Source organism: Pomacea canaliculata, linkage group LG7 (genome assembly GCF_003073045.1).
Source record: "Pomacea canaliculata isolate SZHN2017 linkage group LG7, ASM307304v1, whole genome shotgun sequence".
In the NCBI taxonomy this organism is placed as follows: domain Eukaryota; kingdom Metazoa; phylum Mollusca; class Gastropoda; order Architaenioglossa; family Ampullariidae; genus Pomacea; species Pomacea canaliculata.
In genome coordinates, this window is record NC_037596.1 from 15,447,857 (window position 1) to 15,469,352 (window position 21,496).

Here is a 21,496-nt window from a genome sequence, read left to right on the forward strand (position 1 = left end):
GCTCGTGAAGTAATAATGATGATAATAACCCGAAAAACCTAACCAGTTAATTTTCTTTGCTATGTGCCCCTTGTCCAGCATTTGTCCGAAACAAATAGCAAAGATGTTTTAGTTCATTCGTGGCATGTCACCTATGCAGTAGTTCGAATACTTTCCACAAGTGTATTCATTGCAAAAACACATTAAAGGATTATTACGTAAATAAATATGTGAAAAATAAATAAATAAGAAATGGAAAGAAGGAAAAATCCCACTCAGAGGATCTGTTATGACATGTTCCAAATTTATCTCTGAACGAAGGAACAAAAACAAACGATTGGCATCTTTCTTCGGCGCTTTCATGTTCCTTTAGGTCTCACTGTCACTGTTTTAAATTAGTATCTTTCCTACCTGACTGATTACCCCCACTGTTGGTAGTTCTAGGCATCACATCTATGCCTAAAGAGGAAGTCTCAATGATCTGTCGCTGAGCCTCTTCTATTCACTGTGTAGGTACAATTACTTTATTATTCCATGCCCTATTTTACACTGCAGTATCGCATGTATTCTGACAATTAATATTATATTGCCTTGCTTTCCAACTTAAGCAGGTCTCGTCCATTATACAACATGCAGTAAGCTTTAAGAAAGCTTGGGTGTCTATCAAAGTATAGAACAATGCATTATTCAGTACTACCAATCCGAGGTCTTAGCAAAAACTTCTGCAAGTAAGCTGAACTTAGTGTTATCTTCTACTAGTTTTACTTTCTCCGGGATTAACATATTTTTACAATACCTTTCGGAATCTAGGTGTTACAATTATTGCATCGACATACTATGATCTATTGAATCTTAAATAAACGCAGTCCCTATTTCTTGAGATTCACAGGATTTGTCTATCCTACTCCTATCAGTTTTTGCCAAAAAAAGCTGTCTGTATTTGTGTGTTGTGCCGGCTGGATTACTGCAGTCTTTGATCTCCCTACCGGTCTACTTCAAACGCCTCAGAATGATGCCGCTCATATTGTCTTCCAGAAAAGAAAAACAGACTTTGCTCAACCTGTACTTTATTTGCCATTCTAAGAATTCACAATTTTTATCACTGTTTTTATCTTCGCAACCCCACCCTAGGATATCTTTGTATGCTACCGAAATTTCTCACCCAACTGTCTCATGTCTGCCTGTGTTATCGTCTCTCTGCCCCCAGCGTCAGGCAGAAGACTTTCTGCTCTTTTTTTCTTTTCAGGTACAAATGTTTGTTACAAGTCTCATAGAACTTTAAAACAAAGTTACATCCACTTATGTTTCTTTCCTCTTACTTATCCCATATCATGATTACCAAACTAGGGTTTAAGATATATCTATATATCCGGAGCATCTTAGCACCTCAAATTAAAAAAATGTGTGAATACAACTCCTCACGCCTCAGTTTACAATTGATTATCAAATGTAAAAATTTTATAATATGTTACTGACATTTTTTATTGATCAGTTATTCTTTTATCACAGTTAGTTATCACAGTAAAAGACATGGAAATTACAACCTGCACTTTAATGACTGTAGATTATTGTGGTTGCTAAACCGAAGCAGGCAAATTAGGACTTAGTTACATGAAGTGACTTATCGATAACAAAATTTAAAGAAACTTGTATTTTTATAAGACTTTTCTACATTGATTGTAGGCCGTTTGTCAATGGGGTAGAAATATATAAGTCAAACAAAAATCTAACAGTATTAACATATTTTAAATATCCGGGCACGTGCATGACAAATTAATGCCTGCAGGTATGACAAAATAGTAAATATAAAAATAAGAACTTGAACAAAATGTTCGAAACACATAAAATAAGTATTGACTTCATAAGACGGATGCATATTTTCATTTGATAAAATAACAAAAAATTGTTAACCCAAGCACAGAGAATATGTTTATCTGTCAGCCTTAGCCTTTTATGCGAAGGGACACAACTCTTTATCAGTATTATCTCCCTTCCTATATACTGCACTAATATAGAGATGGAACGAGATGATAATTTGCAAAGATAGCGGTAACAGTTGGTTTTTTTAGCTTTTTTTATCGCTCAGTTTAGTCTTTTCTAGCAAGTATATAGGGAAAACAGTGAAATGGAAGCTTCAAGAACGTCAATATTCCTACACTGATTACAGTAGCATAGTCAATTAGGCTATAATGCTGATGCTTCTGTGAATGTGAGTGGTAATTATAAGGCACAGCTTTATAGTAGAAACTACGACTGTTTTAACAATGCACCGAAGATAATACATTAGTCCGATTTCTCGCTAGGTGGACACACAAGCACAAGCAGTGCCGAGCACCTGGACATGGCCCGTTGTCTTGCCTCTTTGTACTCCTGGTTACTGTCGTCATGGTTATCGAGAACAACAACGACTTTTCGTTTGATCCCACGAACTAGCTGCTCTCTGGCCGCCCACACCACGTTACTGCGGTCTGTAGCTACGTCCTCGATGTCCGAGTCCAAATTCTTCATGACCTTCCATGGAACTCCAGCCTGTGACAGCGCCTTTAATATGCGGGCGTCCTCTGAAAGATCCATCCATGACAGAATGAACACGTCTTTATACTGCAGACTGGGTGAATGTCTGATGCTGGCAGTAGACTCACCAGCGCCTGCTCGAGCAGAAGTACTGTTTAGTAACACATGTTCAATTCTCAAAAAAATACTACAAAGCAAACAAACAAAATTAATTCATCTAAAAACATAACAACAAACTAAGGTGACCTAAACTTGCCATCTATCAATATAAAATTAATATTAATTTACACTTATAGAAGAAGAAAAGTAAGTTCATTTTTTGGCACAACCAAAAATATCATGAGTGTATGCCACCGGTCTTGTCGGCTTGCCGAAACATGTACTTTAGTCACCTCACAAGTTGAACCCTGATTGCCTTATATTTATAACAATCTTGTATTACTCTAAAAAAGACTGTCTACAGAGTTGAGTATACATTTAGTTAATTTTAAGTTGTAAATTTTGTTTTCATATTGAAATTGCTTGTGCATTATTTTTAAAATATTTACAGTGACAATACTCACAAGTAGCAGACACACCCAGGGTTAGTTCTGTGCACAAAAATCTTGCCACCTTTTTCGCACAAGCGACACAATCTTCAACTCTTGTCCACGCATGTTCACGAGGACAGTGATAAAACCGTTTTACGGGTGGACCGTCTGCATGGTCTGGTGCGTTTCGCTGACTGTACTCAGGAAAAGTGTGACCCTCCGGTACCTCCACAAACTTCTTAATTTCTTGTACTACAGGTGGTGGACTTCGGAGTGGACAGGTATATTTTTGCAATTTCCAGCCCTGTATCTTCTCGCCGTACAACTCTTGTGGTGCGAGGCCAGTCTGACAACTTGCAGCCCAAAAATGGAGATGATCTTCGATGCCTTTACAACATTGCAGGAGACGGGTGCAGAATTCTGGAAAAACGTTCTGTTCTGACCTGTCGATCATTACATTCTACATTGTTAATCACTATTGAATATGTTTGTGTGTGTGTGTGTGTGTGAGAGAGAGAGAGGCATATGTCTGTGTCCTGCAAAGATATGCAAATTAAAGAAAAGGAGAGAAAGGTCAAAGTAAAACAAAATGCTTGCAGAACTTATAGGTATGCACCTGTGTGCATACACATACTTTATTTAAAATGTTGTACAACTTACTTGCCATCAGGTCCCACTTCATCAGCGATGATGTACAAAGGTCCGTGTCTCACCACGTCTGCGAGTTCATTCAACGTAATGTCAACATCCTCCTTCTTTCTAAAATTTTTCTTCAATACCACAATACGGTTTTCTCTGTCTGAATGTGTAGATCGCGACTTAAGGTCCTCGAGCAGCAGATGTCGTAGCCTGAATGTTGCTGCCCGACTGTAGTCCCACGTACTCAACACGTAGACTTTGTTTTCATCCAAAAACCATTTTATGGCTATCCGAAGTAGTATAGTAGACCTACCTGTGCCAGGTGGCCCAGCCATAAATATCCTTCGAGGAGCTTGTTTGAGAAGCTCACATTGCTCGGGTAGGAGTGTCTTTAAATCTGCATAGCAGTGTCCAACATGAGCCACGACATTCCCTAGTGTTTTCATGCTTACACGAGGTTCATTTACACATTTAGTTGTCAGACTAGAAGCCGGTCCACAAAATCTGAACAGTCAAAGTGAGACTTTAAAATATGAAATGTATTAAAAATACTAAAGCAAGCGTTAGGGCAAGCAAGCAAGCTCCATGAGAAAATCAAATGCAGTTCAATTCAGGCATAATTTATTTGAATATCAAATACTTGGAAATATTTCATTACTATGCCAACTTTTGAACATAATCAAAACAGCTGTGCAATATATATTGAGAGTACAAATAAATCGTACTTCATACATTATCATATAGTTAAATGTATTTTTACCTCGCGACAAGGTCCCTGTACAATTCAGAATTTAACCCTTTTTCGCTCCCTGGTCCAGCAAGCAGCTCCTGCCACCATTTTTGAAACGATTGCAGCTTATCAGTTCTTGAAGTTTGTTGTGATTCATGACACAACAGGTGATCAGAACATAGGATCAGGCGAACGGCATCGGCAATGTTTTGTACTTTAAAGCAATCACATAGATCCTAAAATAAGAGTTTAAAAAATCGTGTATTTTTTATGAACGTATTGTGTACAGAGTATCGTTGGTTTAACTTGGAGCCGTGTTATTTTGTAGATTTGATTAAAAAAATTTAGTGACTTTTGAAGACGACATAGCTAAAATTATTTTTAAAGTTGTTTTCAAAATATATACATTTAGGTACCTAATATTATTTATTTTGTTCCAACATTAAATGTCAACCGTTTGAACAACACTTTGGTTTGTTTTCTTGAAAAGAAATATCAGCTTCTACTTACCTTTCCTAGCAGTTCATTGTTATTAATGATTTCCTGCACCTGATCAGTTGTGAGGTTCGGGCAAGCAATTGTCTTGGTGATGCGCAAACCAGAAGCGATGTCTGACACCAGATGTGACAACATGGCTTCTGCTTTTTTTAGCTGCTCTGCAGCTTCTTTTAGTTTCTTCGACACCTGTTCATCTTGCTCCTGTTCTGTTTTTTCATCGTTTATTCTAACAGCTTTCACTTCCAATACAACAAAGCCGTATTGTCTGTGAATGAGGAGAACATCGAAGTCTCCTTGTCTCCAGCTCTTCGGATACTTCTCTGGCAGGTTTCTAGGTATCGGAAGGTGAGCTACTGCTGGATAAAAGCTCTCCTCACCGAGATACGAGACGAAAGGATAATGACTCAGACACATAAACACTTCTGGATGTGCTTCCGAGAAAGTTTTAAGAGCAGACATCACAGAATAAAAAGCCTTATCGTCAATAATGTCGCTCTTTTGTACAGAAGGTATTTTAGATGAACTCATGGCTAGGTCCATGCTACTACTGCTCGGTGTGTCATCTGTTTTAATCATTAGAACATTCTGACCTGCAACATTTGGCTCAGCTATAGGAACTCGCATTATTTGCACAGGGGGAATAAAATAGGAGCGCCGTTCAAAATCAGGAAAATATTGTTCAACCCATTCGAGCCAGTGCCTTTTAGCTTTCTCAAGCTCTATATCCTGCAAACAGATTCAAGTATACAAGTGTCATAACCCTTTACAAAAAATAAAGATTTTTGTTACCAAAGCCTACTTTCATTATTTACAACCTCCTTAGCAGGGAAATAAAAGGTCAGTAACTTGTCGCTTGATTTGTGTAAGCCGCAATGTACTTATTCAGACACAGAAAAACATATTGTAGTTACGAAAAAAGTTTTTGACAGAATGCGGATGTTGACACTACGTTAATGAACTTGCACACGTAGTGAGACAAGAATAAAGTCACTAGTAAATACCAGTTTGCATACTAGCACCTTAAGTCTCTCTACACTTGGTCTTTTCTTTACAAATGATCTACCGATAGAAAGGAACAAATGAGTACCAAGACAACTAACTTTTAAGCCTGTTGACATGGTGATCAGTTGAAGAGCTTTTAGAATTTGCTCTCGAGTCCCTTTGATGTTAAAAGTAGTGCATTCCAGTTTAGACGACTTGCTAGTTTGTAGGATGGCACCAGACGACTGTTCAACATCTACGCATGACACATAACAAATTTGGTTTATAATGCATGTTAAAACATCGTATTATCGAGTGTTTGAGCAATATTTCATCATGACACATTGAATTCAGACTTACTTATGTTCCATTTGGTGAATGAAATCCTTAACACTACAAATGTTTTTGGAAAGATGTTCGTTTCCCCCAGAGAATGTGTCACCTTACCATGACAGTCATAGAAATTAAAGATTTGTTATATTTTCTAAACGTTTTCACATGTGTGTTCTTACTAAATTATTTATTTTAACTTTTCAACAGAGTGTTGAGATGCTCATTTGTGTTGTTAAAAGCCGTTTATCCAGTCTCAAATGTAACCGTAGAGATACTCCTTTTTGGTACTTCCTGTACATGGCTGACGGTTTGCTGGCTTACTTTGCCCTCGCTTACTTTCTTCAGTTCAGTGACGTTGACACTGGCTGTAGGTGAAACAATATTAAAGAGCCGAACGAACGACAGGGAGATAGTGACTGAGTTTTAAAAAAAAAGCCTCATCCGAAGCATTGTGCAGCCATCGCCAAACACGAGCTGTTATGTTACACAATGGACTTTGAGAGGACAAGTGTCTAATTGTTTCACTAATTGATGCCACTTGTAAATAAAATGATGAAGTTATAAATCAAAATTCAACGATGAAATCAATGTTTTAAGTGCTAGTGGCAACTAGTCAGGCTACTTATTTAAGGTCTTTTTTTTAATACAAGGAAACGAGTCAATTTTACTGTTACTATTTTCCTTACCTTTAATGTGTACTGAATTGCACAGAGTGTCTGGTACGTCGTATGAGTACTTTTTAGTAGATTTCCGCCTTTTTTTCCCTCGTTTGGCATTAAGAAATTCTTGGTCGCCCTGAACATATTTTACATCAAAACGCAATACTCGATAACTATAAGTGTAATGTACGTTGACCATTGGCTTACTACGTGGACGCATAAATCTATAAATTAGGCAATTAACACATTAACTACACTACTACATTTCAATATACTTCACACATTTTATTGTTTGCAATGAAATATTTTTACATTGGACATTGAAACAAATAGATACTGTGTAAAGCAGATAAAACATACCATGTGTAATTGTCACAGTTATGTTGGCCGAAGAAACCTTTAATGAGACTTGAAGAAAGCTACCCGTTTGTCTAGAGGGAGACCAACAAAAAACCAATCATCTGGTTAGAAAAAAATGCGTTCACACATACAACTTGCATGCATATTTAAACATATACTACGTTTTCAAAATTATACATATATGCTTAAGTTTTCTTCATCTTGTACAAACATAAATACTTCTCGCATTAGACAGAAACACACACATATATACTCGTACACAGAAACTTGTTCACACGCACAAACATGGCGCACACACAGATACACATCATCAAATGCGCAGAAGTGCTATATAGGGATTACTATACAGTAGGTAGAGGAAGATAAAGATTGACTTAGATAACACTCACCTTTGACAAGATGCTTTATTCAAGTTTGACACACGTACGTAGAGGGACACATGTCTATTTCAGAAAAAAATAAACTGTCACAGGACGCGCAGTCTTGACAGCATTACTCATAAATAAGTGCTACACACTTAACTTTCTTATGAATTGAACCCTGCGGTTTTATTTCTGTGAAGGTTTTGTTAATGTTGTTTCTAGGGACAACCGTACTTGACCGGGAATTCCCGAAAATGTTGGCGAGTTGGCAGGCTTACAGCGTCCTGTGTTCGACACTCGACCTGTCGACAAATCTCATCTGCACGAAACTGGAAGCAAGCCAAATGTTTACAATGCTATCGTCGTTCAGGTCACTAAAAAGGCTTTAACGTTTCTCGAAAAACACGATTGTGATAGCCAATCTTTAGCGGATTCGAGTACTTCAACATCGAAATAAGGAAGGTCTCGAACGGTGGGTCATAAATAGCTGCCGGTCAGATAATGTGCCTGCACTAGATAGATGACATGAGGTAAGAGAATATCAAAACAAGATAGGTTTGTCACATGAACTGCCAAGATCTGTGACGCTTATTATCATTGTTATTTTTTAATTAATTCTTTCTTTTTTCGTTGCGGGGAGAAAACAAAACTTAAAATGTAATCAACCGGCGGCCTGAAATCTCGCATATGTCGCAGGCACAAATCCATCGAGTACTATATTCCATCATACTAACATCTTATGTATTTCATGCTAGCATGGTGGCTTAAATTTCTTTTGACCCACAAGATATTTTTTTCTTAATCTATACAGCTACTTTATCCATACTAGCCAGAAGGACCAATAAACAGGCAACACAATAGGCACAGAAACCAAACTTGAAGGCCAGGCGAAATGCAATAGAAAATGTATTAAATTATAAGTGCAATTGCAACAAAAGTTTTGGAGCTGACTTCAAATAAATTCAGTCAACTGTTTGAAACGATTTTTTTCCTGTAGGACCCGTAATTTCTTCTGTAGATAGCAATAGTATTTTGAGTTACTTTGCCTGTTATGTAACATATCACTTTGTTTCTTCTGTGTCTTTGTGGGTGCGTAGTATATTTATACGCGCGTACGACAGAATGTACTGACTGTATTTTATCAATGCATTGTACTAATTGTTATCGTGCTCGAGTGTTGTCTTGTCTTCTATCTCTTATTGTGTCTTTTAAAATAATTTTTCATACTGCTTGCGCACAGGTACTAAGATAGCTGTTTTTTTTAAGAACACTGGCATGAAGCCATAGTTTTTACGACAGGCTCAGGCCCGAGTTTGTAGGTTCCATTGACGACGGCAACCTTGGCGGCGAAACAAACAAACAGCAACAGGCGCTATAAAGGACACGAACAAGGTAGAGCGTGCTCTTAGCTGTGGAGCTTTAGGAAGTGAAAAACAGTTTGAGTCTAGTTGCCAGTGTGGGTTCCCCTGCCCTGCTCTCTGGGTCCTATTCTAAAGACCATAAGGTACGATCACTGATAACAAGCATAATTGTGCCTTTATTTGAAACTACAGCTACATCGCTTACATTTATACTTGTTATCTAATTTAACCAACATTTTTACTTATTTAAACCACATCTACTACATATCATACATTTCTCAGAAAAATTTATTACTGGATGTAATCAGTTTATAAAATAAGTTAATTCCATGTGACTTTGGATTTCAGAAAGTCTGAAAGACTAGAGCTAACCTGAATCCCACCCAAGATTTTCATTATGTTTGAAGTCTTCTGCTTGATATTTCTGATTCCATTGGAGGTTCAAGGTTTGTGTGCAATATGCATTTACATTACGTATAAGTTGTGATAATCTTAGACACGAAGATCACATAGATTACACTCTCATTAAAAATTGTTATATTAAAATGTTTTTGTTATAGTTATCCAAACAACTTAGAGTTAAAATAGCTTCAAGCTTTGCCGAAATAAAAATTTAACAAAAAAGTATCTAAGGTTAAAACTTCTATTGATTAAAAACACTTTGTTATTAGCAGATACATTTGCATTCCCTTTGTAATATTATTCAAGCAAAAAATAATTTAAAGCCGTATGCTTTAATACCTGTTTTCTATGTATTGCTCTATTATATTTGTCACAGGGGGCGGAGATACCAAGTGCACGACAACAGATGGGAACAATTTAAAGTGCAAATTCCCAGAGAATATCAACTCCACGAGAAAAGACTTTTCAGTATATTTTTATCCCGACACAGGAGTAGAAGGTAGCAAGACTGAATATTAATTAGTTTGGTCGATATTCCCCTGCCACCCGTTTACTTTCGGTTCACTACCCGGTGCTGAGTAGATTTTACTTCCTCGGTTTTCACGGCTGACTGGATAGAAACTTTTACGAAGTAAAACATAAAAGTTAACCAATACCTCTTGTAACTAAGAATACTTCTTGTAACCTCTTGTAATTAAGAATAAAATTATTGGAAGTCGAAGACTGCTTTTTTCAGATTCAAGTTCATGAATGACTGTGCTTGCTAATTATAAAGGTTTTAACATATCACTGATGTAAAGATTTAATGCTAAAACAAAATTATGGTTTTCGCGTGTTTTAATATCTTCTTTAAGTTTCAAAACAACTTTGAGTTTCTTGTTTTAATAATTGTTAACATTATAAAGGTTAAAATCATGCCAGGCATCTTAAGTAATGAGCACCTTACTAATAAATCATTGTAAATACACAGAGAAGGTGGTGGACTGTGTATGGATCAGCGAGCAGCTGCACTGTATCAGACAGAAGGGCTTTGAGTGTCAGCAGCCTGTGTCAGACAATGCTGTCATTGACGTCCCCACAAGATTTGTCAACAGAACTGGGAGCTACAGGTGTAACACTAACGGATACAGGCCTAAAGCCATCTCAACCTGTCGTTTTAATGAAACTAAAGGTATAAATAGAGACATTTTATGCTTTTTAATAAATTGTGTAAGAGCTAATCCATTAGGAACAAAAATTAAAGATGTAATACAGTTAGCATGTAAGTCAAACTGACAAACGAGCACAAATAAAATATATTTGAATCTGTCTGTATATCTCCCCGCATGCATGCGTGTGTGTGTTTGTGTAACATTTGTTCACTGTCCTCTAGGCTGTCTTTGAGTAATTGAAGATTTGTTTCAGGTCAAGAGAAAACAGCAGCTTGTGAGGCGAACAAAACTATGGGTGGTCCTCAAGTGATTTTGAACTGCAAATTTTCTTTCAACGTGGACAGCTTTAGCATCACACAGAACACAAGTAAGATTCTAAATCTCTGTTAGCAGAACTATTTAGTGGAGTATTGAGTTGGCTTTCATTGTCAACAATATAATGCATTGTATACATGTGTTTGTTTATTTTTTTGTTTATTTTTCTCTACTAATTAGCATTAAAAAGCAGTAATGAAACAATTTTAATTTTGTGTGATTGAATTGCTTTCAGCTGTTGTAGCCCATTTCTCTAAGTCGGAGTGTCAAAGCTCATCCATGGCGTGTAGTCATGAGTCTGGGAACAGCCAAGACATGTTCCATGTGAAGCTGGATGTTACCCACTACCCACATGGCGAATATACCTGTCACCCGGACTCGTCTTCTCCACAGCTGCAAGTCCAAGGGTGCATGGTATATCAGGACACAGCGAGTGAAAGTAAGACTTTCTAAGTCTAAGAGAGATGGTGTTATAATGCTAGCTTCTGTGAAGAAATATGTTTTTATTAAGGTAGCGTTTTTAGGATGTATTTGAGATTTTTAACAAAAAGGTTTATGCGCGAAAAATCTCTTTAAATACCATGCGACTTATTTTATCAGTAACATTTATTTGACTTATAGATTTTAGTGACTTCAACATATTTTAAAAATAAAACATTATATAAAAAATAGAATGTGCATGGCTCTATTATTACCAGCATGTTTCTATGAAGTGCAAGACATTTAAGACCTGCTTTGATTTCTGTATCTTAGGCCCGTCATTGCCTGTGGTTGCAGTGGTCTTGCCAGTCATTTGTGTCTTGTCTGTTGTATCAGTAGTTGGCATCGTTCTCATCATCAGAAGACGAAGGTGTGTTTCTTATCAGCATAAAAAACCTGAAAGACAGAGACCCAAAGCATTTTCCAAGAAAACATTTGAAATCCCTGTTCTATCTCTTTGCATCCCGGCTAGTAATTCTTGCTTTATAATTATGAATTGACACTTGCTCTAGCCATGTAGTAGTGAATAACTGAGTAAATCTTTTAATAAGTTATCTTTATTTACTGTGGGGCATGTTAAACAAAATTGATTTTTAGATATCCTGAGAGTCATTTATACACTGCATTTCTTGTCTAAAAAAGAATCTCACAAAATATCAGAATAAAACTTACAACCGAGTGTTGACAAGGACTGCATGTGCTAGACAATTACTCTCTTTCTTAAAGACAAAAGTACATTTTCGTTATTTACTTTGATCAATTTCCTGTAAAGAGTTTCGAGAAAAGCATTTCCCATGGGAGATAACCTGATATTTCTTATTTCCTATTCTCTAACTAAAGCCGTTGTTTTAACTTATCAGTTTAATGTAACAGCATGATCATGATCGATACTGATTTTGCTTTCGGCAGGAAAAACACTAATAAAATGGATGCAGAAGAAGAAACTAAGCATTTTGAAGTTGTCACGTGACATGGGCCGCTGTATTCTTCATCGCGGCAGCAATGCTTTGATATTGATGAAGTATATGCGGACCACATCATCGTTTGATTTCGTCAAGATGTCTGGCTTCAAATCTTGGACACAGTACTCTTTTGGAGTCATTTGGATTAAACAAACTGTAGCAAAGGGTTAAAGGATTGTGACATTTTCCATCTTTGTCTTTTTACTGTAACAGTTTTGATACATTGAATCTGATTATCTTGATGACCTTTACTTGCATGTTTAAAAAGAGTGCCCTTTTCTAATGATAAGGTATCTTTATCTATTTATTTAGTCTATTCATTGAGTCTATGACTATGGGGAGACAGACAGCGATTGTAGTGTTTGAGGTGGTCGTTTTATTTCGGCAGCAATGTTTTGATATTTTAACGGCCATACGGACAATAAAAGCACCTGTTTCTTTTATTGTGTTATTCTTAGTAAATATAACACTGTTTTCCCAAGTAAAGGTTTTTCAATGAGTACAAGAAAACTGAATATTGTTACTAGTTCTATAACTAAAGAAGTTTTCGTTTGCATCATTCAAGATGGCGTTTCATTTACATCAGAAGTTTGTTGCATCTCTTTTCATTTGAGATCTTCTTCTGACTAGCAAACATTTTAAAAACAAAGTCCCAGTGACTTATATAAGAAAAGTAAATGTTTAAAGATAATTCTCAGGAATCGAAGCATTAAACGCTACTTGTTCGTCTTTTCTTGCAAAGTTTTCTTATTTCGATTTCAAGAAAGGAAGGTTACAAGTAGCATGAAATAGCCTCGTTCTTCCTATAGATCAATGACACTATATTAATAAAATTGAGTTAATCAGAATATTGTGAATTATGTTCTTGTTACTTAATCCAAACCAAGATTATGGCTTACGAGGACATTTGAAATCGTGTGCTGATTAAGACAAAAGAAATGGTATCCAGTGAACTTGATTAAAACATTCTATCAAACATTTTCTGACTTATTGTATTATATTTGATTAAATTATTGTTGAGTTTCTACCGTTTCTGCAGAGCGTGTAGTATGGGTTATGGTGAAAATGTTGCATGTGACCATGGCAGAAGTCTTATTATATATTAAGCTAATACTAACATTTGCATATGTGTAATGCAGAAATGCATAGTCAATATAAACAAATTTATTTCACTGAATTACTATGGATTGCTTCTTATGATTTGTCAAATGTAGATCCTAGCAGCATAGAATGCTAAAGAAATAACATGTCCCACTACCGGGAACCTGTGTAATTGTGACATCCTGTGCTGCTAAAGAACAGGAAAGAACAGGAAATGTTTCAAAATTCATCAAATGAATATCAACATAATATACTTTTAATAGCTGTATAAAAGTATTTACATTGAATAAAATTTTTGTTATATTTTTTCATGTACCTACTACAAAAATCTTGTAACCTAACTACATATTAACTATCAAAACATTCTTTAAGTAGACTCTCTACTAACCATGCAAGATTTGCACTTTATATATCATATTATCTTTTAGGGGAAGAGAAAATAATAAAAATTTGTATGTTATTGTATGGAATGATTACTTTGGTGTCACCTAAATTTTATCAAAGGCAGATAAAATCTTGTCATTAATGCACCCTGCAGTCTTCAAACTGTTGTACATCTCAATACATGTTGCACATTGTCCCATGAAACTACTCAAGACATAGCTTACAATAATATATACACATTTTTTACACCTTTAAAAATTTCAATTTGGCATTTATGTATGGTAGGTCAAGAAACATTTAATTTTAAAATATATTCCACTATTTACTAGAAGCAAGAACTAAAATCAACTTCATAAATATAATTAAAAGGAAATGAAAAGTCACACCAGAAATAGGTTGCGGAATAGTACAAGTTTTAAGATTTGTTTACTCTTGCTTATAATCGGATTTCCCAGTTCAAGCACTTTGTTTTGTAGCTATGCTCATGAAGTTTAAGTAGGAATTCTTTCCCCTTCCACTTGTTCTCTCTTAATAAAAGTCAGCATGACCTTTAGGTTGCATACTAGGAAGCTATTTGTACTGACCTGAAATTGAATATGTGTATGTGTCAGTAAGTGTGTGTCTTAAGCTGTTAGCATGTAGAAAAAGAGAAAAATTACTATGTAATGGTGGAAAATATACAAACTTCTAGAATAAGCAAGGTATTTTAATTTTATTACCTCCCTTTTCGGAAACAATGAATGAGAAATGGTAAAACAAGTCATCAACAGTAGAAGGTAACAGTACTATGAAAATAAAAGCTTTCCTGCTAAGTAAAAATCCTATTGTCTTTGGTGACTAACATTCGCGGTGCATTTTTCAACACCTGTTCATATTTTTTAAGTGCTGGTAGTATTTCATATAATATGTAGATAAGTGATCAGTCATTAATGGAAATCTATTCTATTGAAATTTTCAGAAATATTAACAAAATAAACAGTCGCAAAACAAGGAATTAGGAGTAGGCGGAAGATAATGTTTAAAGGTACACACCTACAGTTTATTAGAGAAGTGAAAGTGTTGAAGGCAAATCTTTATTTAAGAGTCAAGGATATGAAACTGATAGGTTATTGTATACGGTAATGTGAGTCTACATAGATATGTTTCAAACCGAAGATTGTGCCTCTGGGGTTGCGATAATGTAAGAAAAGACAACTTGAAAAATAGGAATGGCTTTACCCTACATTTTAATTGGCTTGCTAAATTTGCTTTTATCAACTCCATGTATGGCTTCAAACTGTGAGTACCCGTGTCACACTTTTATTTGTCAAAAAAAAAACTTTTACTATATGGCAAATAGTATTTAACTTTATTGCTTGTCTTTCTTGCTTGTGGATCTGCGTCGATGTTGGTGTGTCCTGTAGACCTGTGTATTTTCCCTGTGTTGTGGGTCGTTCTTCCAGGTCTATGCCAATAATCTTCCTAGCATAGAGTACTTCAGATAAGACAGACAGCTCAATACTTTTCCCTATCTTGTCGGAAACATTTTTTTTCGCTTTAAGAGGAAAAAAATGTCGTGACACAGTATTTTTGGGCTATATTTTTTTATGTGCTTGGAGAAACTGAATAATATCAATCACTACACGACGTAAGCAGACTCATCAATTGCTCTTAGTTTCATTTTGTCTTTGCTCAGATTCTTTCCCCAAATTTACCTTGTTAGTAAATACTGTTATTAGTTTATGCTTGATCAATTCCTCCTTGTTAAGGTATGGGATATGTGATAATAAACTGAGTAAATTAATATCCTGGTTGTGTTTTTGTGCCACCCCAGTCTAGAAATATTGTAGACAACTTTTGTGTTTACCAGTGCTTCTCCTTTTGTTTATAGATCTTGTGATACTCCATATTAACAACCACGTGTTCTACTGTTAATTATTTCCATACTAATTATTTAAATTATTATTAAATCAATTTTTAAAACACAGCTTAAAATCATTTGGTTAAGAACACATTCCTTGCTTGCTTTGATTGCCATAATTTTTAGTTGGATGCGAATGGTTTGTTGTTTAACATTTGTTTGCTTGTCTTTTGTCTGCGTCTGTGTCGGCTGTTTAAAGTCTATATTTGTGTACTTGCATGTTACCTGCATTCAATTAAGTTACTTTACCGTTGGCAATATGCTTGTTTTCCAGGTCCTATAAGGCACTCAGCTCAAACGCATTACGAGGAAACTGAAGTCAAAGAGAACGCATGGGCAAATTTCAGTTATCCACTTTCAGGAAAAAGCGGCAAGATGTTAAAAAACTCCGATTATAATATTGAAATCAAAGTGTGTGAAAATGGAATATTGTCAATGGCTTGTTGGTGTCGATGTGTACCACACAATAACATTCTATGTAGAAACGAAATCACCGAATCAGTCTGCGATGCCGACAACTCTGAGATGCGCTTGTCCCTCCTGGGAAAGAGGAGCTATAGTGATATTGTATGGGAGTTTTTCACACAGGGTGTTCCTCCAGTTGTGTTGAAACACACTAAGCTGAAAGTTGTAAGTAAGTAAAGTCTATTTTAATGATGATCCTATGTGTCATTAGTGATTAATTATGCTACTTGTAAATCACTTACAAGTATTAACGTCTAACACACATAATCTACTGTTAAAAAACTTTATTACATAGTGGGAATTTCTTACAATAGTTTCTTTATACTTTGTCGGTTTCCGATTGTAGGCAAAACTTATTTGTCAGTTTTAAGTAACATATAAAAAAGTCTTTAAAAATGTCAGGAAAGAATTTAAATGTTTTTTACCATTTAGCTTAATCGAGTAGAATCTGTGTCTTTACCTGCAGATCCTCCAGTAATCGAACAGCTCACTGTGAATGGAAAGCAAGAAAGCAAAATATATGTAAACGAGACGGAAAAGATTCGTGTTTTCTGCTCCTTCTCTAATGGACACCCTCCAGTGACCATCCGGCTGCTGGAAGTAGGTGGACGAGTAAGCAACTCGTCGAATGCCACAAAAGGACGGATTGAGCTTTTCTTTAAAGCCTATCGCTGCACGGATGTCTGGCATTCTGTCAGGTGTGAGGGACCGAGTTCGGAACTGAACCGGTCTGTAAGCATTCTTGTCAAGTGTGAGAACTCATTTTTCTTCAGAGTTACACGAAGAACTGAACTGTAAAACTAAAAATGGTATTTAACGAACCATGTACACTAAGTATTATATATGGAAAAATGTATTTGTTTAACAATGTTTTACTTGACATATTATTCTTTAATATTTGCATTTTCTCTTTTTGTCGATCTATCATTATCAGCTTTATGAATGTGCATTTTACTGTTCACGTGAATGTCATGTTTAGTTATTAATATAAACTAATACATCCAAATTTTAGGTCCTCCCCAATTTTCAAGTGTGGCTGCGGAAGATCTCGATTTGTCAAGGAATAAGCAAGATGGATTGAATATCAGTATTAGGTCCCACACACAAAATATCAGCAAGTGTGAAATGAAAGAGTCCTCAAGACAGGAGGTGAAGAAGGTGGAGTGCAAGCCTATTGGAAGTCCCCCTGATTTTAACTTAACCCTGCTGTTTGGTGTGCAATCATGGATTGGAGAAGGAAACTGGACTTTGTTTCTCACAAATGATGTTGGAACGTCAGAAAAAACATTCTTATTCAAACAGAAAACAGCCTTGAGTGAGTATTTTTTTAACATTTCTTCTAATATCAAGGATTGATGTACTATCACAGGAATCCTGACATTGATAAGCTGATACATACATACATGCTCATTTGTAACATGTTAAGCTTATTTAGTCAAAACTATTCCTTAGAGTTCTGTTACGGACTCTTCATAAAGTACAAGCAATCAACCCAAACTGTCATGTACCTCATTAAACAAACAGTTTATTCATTTCCTGAGATGGTTATAACATTAAGAGATTGTAGCCTCTAAAAGGAAAGGACCTTGTGAGGTAATGCAGTCACTTTGCGGGTCAGTAGGTATAACATAAGTTTGTCTCATTCTTTTAAAGTTAAACTCATTGTCATTCAAAGTACAGTCCATGTCATACCAATATTTCATGGAAGCCTTTGCTGAAATATTGGCGGACTTTTTATCGTACTGAGCCGTTGTGTAAACACTAATGTTGACTAAAGGACCCCGTATTTCTATTTTCTGCTTGTTGGCGGTCTACCCGAATCGTCTCATCTTTAGAGGTAAGTGAATCTTTATTTCTTTATAACCAGATGATGCAAAGTCTCCCGGTCCTGAGGAATGGAAAATGATTCTTCTAATAGTGTCAGCCTGTCTGCTAGGTGTTACGGTTTTTGTTGCTGTAGCCCTTATCCTGTGCATTCTGAAAAACACCAAACGACACGAATCAGGTAAGTTATATACAAAACAATGTTTGCTTCTTTTATTAAATATATATCTATAAAAGAGTTAAAAGCTACCTCTCTATCTATATATATATATCATAAAATGTTAACTTCGATTTTAACAACTGTACTCTGCAAATATTAATATAGAAAATGATACAGGTCTTTAAAAGGTAAAACAACATTAAATTTAACAAGGAAGCGCAAAAATTCAATTTGTTTTACTCAATTATTTACAAAAAGAAATGTACAGCATATTTTTGTTTCTCTATTTACTGTGAGCTCGTATGCATGTTTGTGTGTTTCTGTGTGTGTGTGATCGAGAGCGAAAAAAAAACAACAAAGAAATGTACAAAGCAAATTGTAATTTATTTTTGTGTTTTTTTTTGGATCACCTGACCAGCAGAAAGACCTCATAGGTATGTAAAGTTCAAACACCTTTTTTATGTATACTTGCTTTCTGTAGCTTATTTATGTAACAACATATTAGGTTAAAAGTCGTGGTTTTTTTCTTTAACCTCTTACCCTAATATGTATAGAAATAGAGTCACAGTTGGTCTTTTCCAAGACTGTTCATTGTGTTAAAATATTCTTTCAAGTTCCATTTTCATGTTCATGAAACATGTATTGAAATTCTAAGTGAGTGCACCATCCTTCTTTGTTTGCAATAAAAGATTGAAATTGGTTTAAAAGAACAAGCTTTTAGTCTTTTCTCTATAAAACAAAAAGTGAAATAAAAAGAAACACTTAATTCGAATAAACGAAATCTTACCTGAACGAGGAAATGGGTTTGGATAATCCTCTTTACGTTTCTTCGCTACAGGACCCGTATGATGTCAGCGAGAACAATTGAAAACAACAATGACCAACACCAGGACGACATCTACAATAATGTTACAGGTGAGACAAAGCACTTTTCCTACCCACCCACCTTTGGCGCACTTTACACTCGAATGAATTTAATTGTTTCTAGGAGTTTTATGTACTTTCGTCCATTCTTGCTCGTAGTTAAGGTTCGTGTGGAAATTTCGTTACTTCCCACGACCACACACATACATACACACTAAAACCCTAACTCCATCACAGATGCAAATATCATCATCTCATAACCCAGCACTTCCATTCCCTAACCCTAACACCTTCAAACACTTACCCATTTATGTGTAAAAAAAGATTAAAGTTCACAGAGCCTAACAACCACTTTAATTTTCACATGTAAGATATTATACTTATCCTGTTTTTAATCTGTCTCAGAGGACGAAGCAGTAAGCCTCCCTCGTGCATCAAGCGCTTCAGAAACTCAGGTGAAAGTAGCTGGAGTTGAAGTTCACATTTATTTCCACTTGACTCCTCAGAGATATAAAATTATCCAATCTTCTTAGTTCATTTCCTGCAGTAAAAATTTAGAAAAAGGTAGTGAATAAATATTAATGATCAAACAGAAGTATTTAAAAAAACAAATCACCAGAAAATTGAAAGCTTAAAACGAGATGAATTATTCAAGAAACGAATGAAGCAAATACAGAGCAAAGAAGCAGAGTCATAAATGATTCATCCTTCTTCTTTTTGTAACAGCTCCAAGAGTCAGCTTCCGGTGGTAGGAATCCTGACGGCTTGATATACGGAGATTTGGACTTCTCGAACAAGACAGCGACTAACATGATCATTGGTTCTGAGTCAGAGACACAGTATGCTGACATTCACTTTGCAGCTGCTGCCATAGAATAAAGTATCTTTGAAACCATCTTAACCACTAGTCATTTTTAATAAACTAAATATAAACAGCTATTTACTACCACACTTCTGGAACTATGCATACTAATGAATTACAACGACTAATTAAAAAGTAGAATATCTGCAGCAACATTAAAAGACTACTTGTATTATGTTTTGTGTAAAGAACTTATATTCAAAATTTTATGGATAAGTATATTTTTACCATTTAAGAAATAATAAACTAAAGATATATATAAAGTATGTCAAGTTTTTAAAGTAATATAAATCTAATGCTGTATCACATTTTTGCTGTGATTTCGTGTTATCTTTAAAGATGATTGATTTCATCTTCAATTTGTCACCCTTATGTGTAAATATAGACAGTATCTTTTTTTATTTTAAACAAGCACTCTCAGGTCTGTAATTAAAAAAAATGTGTTTGTTCTTTTTACCACGACTAATATTGTTTCACACAGCTTTGTTGCCCTGCACTTTAAAACCAAACTGCCAAAACTCAATAGACAGATTAATGCTTATTGTAAAAGATAAACAAACATTTGAAAAGACGTATTAGATAAAGCAAATTATTTTGAATATTAAAAAGACAAATTCTTTCAGAAGTTTGCTGTACTGTTTTGTTTTATCTTAGTTTAAAGTTTATTAAAAGCGTTTAAATGTTGATAATACTAACTTTGCAGCCTTTGAATTTAGTAAACTAGTGCACCCATCCTTTGACCCCTAAGCTCTTTCATTTTAATGACAAATTTAGGTCTGGTGAGATAGTTGTTACAGTGTGAAGTAGTTCTCCCTTGAATACACCTTGGGTATAACCCGTTCGATTTAGCCTTTTGAAAACATTAAGACAAAAGAACAAACCTCATTGACTTTTTAAAAGCTTTTTAAATGGGTGTTTTCACAAAAGTATGCTAATGTTTTACACTATTCGTAAGATATAACGCCTTGATTTTTAAAAAGAAAAGCAAGAAATATTTCAGGGGTTTTTATTTGTTTCTTTCTGCAGTACTGATAACTTTATTTTTTAGTGTTTACAGCTGTTTGCAGTTTTTATCCGAGGTATTTTTGGGTGGGGGAAAGGTTGCTTGTTGATATATCCGTTTTTCTAAGGCGAATGATTTTTCACCGAATTAAATAAAGCTGAATACTCAAATTTTCAATTTTTTTAAAACGTGTTTAAAATTTCTTTTTTATAGTGTCTTTTTAAACAATTTTTTTTAGCACTTATGTTCTGTCTGCCAAGTTTTTTTTAAGGTACTTTACTTTCTGATCTATTAATGTAAAGATAATTATATTATGTGGTATAGTCAGCGTGTTTACAACAAATCGTTGTAGCCTTTACATGTTTGTTCGCTTTTTCACTAGAAATAGACAAAACGTAATTTTGAACTACTCGAACAAGGATATAAAAATCACGAAATAAATGTTGATTTTACACATGTGTGTGATACATGGGGTATGAAAGGAACAGGAAGCAATCTTAAAGAGTGGATATGACAGTGTTCCGTGTCGAGATAAATCAACATATGTACACTCTTCGTATGGATGAGCTAGTCGACACTTCTCAGCCCTTGAGTTTTCCCATCAGCTGGTTTAGTATTAATGATAAATATGTGACACCCAGTAACACTAGAAGAAGTCAGTGTGCTTTGTCCTAAAG

The 21,496-nt window shown here is 35.3% G+C and overlaps 3 protein-coding genes across 7 annotated transcripts; 2 read left to right on the forward strand and 1 right to left on the reverse strand.

Annotated features, from left to right (window-relative positions):
- Window positions 1-62: 62 nt before the first annotated feature.
- Window positions 63-7,790, reverse strand: LOC112567910. 2 transcript variants are annotated; one of them, XM_025244792.1, is made up of 9 exons: window positions 7,613-7,790; window positions 7,224-7,294; window positions 6,891-6,999; window positions 5,991-6,127; window positions 4,903-5,616; window positions 4,423-4,628; window positions 3,684-4,166; window positions 3,057-3,466; window positions 63-2,627 (listed from the first exon to the last, which is right to left on the reverse strand). In XM_025244792.1, the coding sequence occupies exons 2-9, from the start codon at window positions 7,224-7,226 to the stop codon at window positions 2,263-2,265; spliced, it is 2,427 nt and encodes an 808-aa protein (XP_025100577.1). In that variant the 5' UTR covers window positions 7,227-7,294; window positions 7,613-7,790; the 3' UTR covers window positions 63-2,262. The 2 variants fall into 2 exon arrangements, with proteins under 2 accessions (XP_025100577.1, XP_025100579.1); XM_025244794.1 differs by lacking the exon at window positions 7,613-7,790 and adding an exon at window positions 7,483-7,501.
- Window positions 7,791-7,947: 157 nt separating this feature from the next.
- Window positions 7,948-13,252, forward strand: LOC112567919. 3 transcript variants are annotated; one of them, XM_025244807.1, is made up of 8 exons: window positions 7,948-8,115; window positions 8,885-9,089; window positions 9,295-9,392; window positions 9,725-9,847; window positions 10,319-10,519; window positions 10,753-10,866; window positions 11,050-11,253; window positions 11,568-12,197. In XM_025244807.1, exons 3-8 carry the CDS (start codon window positions 9,344-9,346, stop codon window positions 11,792-11,794), a joined length of 918 nt encoding a protein of 305 aa, XP_025100592.1. In that variant the 5' UTR covers window positions 7,948-8,115; window positions 8,885-9,089; window positions 9,295-9,343; the 3' UTR covers window positions 11,795-12,197. The 3 variants fall into 3 exon arrangements, with proteins under 3 accessions (XP_025100592.1, XP_025100591.1, XP_025100593.1); XM_025244808.1 differs by adding an exon at window positions 12,204-13,252 and having other exon boundaries at window positions 7,951-9,089; window positions 11,568-11,664; XM_025244806.1 differs by having other exon boundaries at window positions 7,948-9,089.
- A 1,587-nt stretch (window positions 13,253-14,839) lies between these two features.
- On the forward strand, window positions 14,840-20,037 carry LOC112567913. Of its 2 annotated transcripts, none has more exons than XM_025244796.1 (9): window positions 14,840-15,019; window positions 15,916-16,275; window positions 16,573-16,857; window positions 17,119-17,421; window positions 17,974-18,111; window positions 18,509-18,524; window positions 18,929-19,005; window positions 19,360-19,409; window positions 19,681-20,037. In XM_025244796.1, the coding sequence occupies exons 1-9, from the start codon at window positions 14,950-14,952 to the stop codon at window positions 19,831-19,833; spliced, it is 1,452 nt and encodes a 483-aa protein (XP_025100581.1). In that variant the 5' UTR covers window positions 14,840-14,949; the 3' UTR covers window positions 19,834-20,037. The 2 variants fall into 2 exon arrangements, with proteins under 2 accessions (XP_025100581.1, XP_025100582.1); XM_025244797.1 differs by having other exon boundaries at window positions 18,512-18,524.
- Window positions 20,038-21,496: the final 1,459 nt, after the last annotated feature.

Bases quoted from the DNA above. Each gene is read 5' to 3' on its own strand.
- LOC112567913 (XM_025244796.1), top strand. From the start codon at position 14,950: ATGGCTTTACCCTACATTTTAATTGGCTTGCTAAATTTGCTTTTATCA. The intron at 15,020-15,915 runs GTGAGTACCCGT...CTTGTTTTCCAG, and splicing joins TCCATGTATGGCTTCAAACT to GTCCTATAAGGCACTCAGCT. The intron at 17,422-17,973 runs GTGAGTATTTTT...CTTTATAACCAG, and splicing joins CAAACAGAAAACAGCCTTGA to ATGATGCAAAGTCTCCCGGT.
- LOC112567910 (XM_025244792.1), bottom strand. The intron at 4,629-4,902 runs GTAAGTAGAAGC...CTCTTATTTTAG, and splicing joins ACAATGAACTGCTAGGAAAG to GATCTATGTGATTGCTTTAA. The intron at 4,167-4,422 runs GTAAAAATACAT...TTGACTGTTCAG, and splicing joins TACAGGGACCTTGTCGCGAG to ATTTTGTGGACCGGCTTCTA.
- LOC112567919 (XM_025244806.1), top strand. From the start codon at position 9,344: ATGTTTGAAGTCTTCTGCTTGATATTTCTGATTCCATTGGAGGTTCAA. The intron at 9,393-9,724 runs GTTTGTGTGCAA...TATTTGTCACAG, and splicing joins GATTCCATTGGAGGTTCAAG to GGGGCGGAGATACCAAGTGC. The intron at 10,867-11,049 runs GTAAGATTCTAA...AATTGCTTTCAG, and splicing joins TAGCATCACACAGAACACAA to CTGTTGTAGCCCATTTCTCT.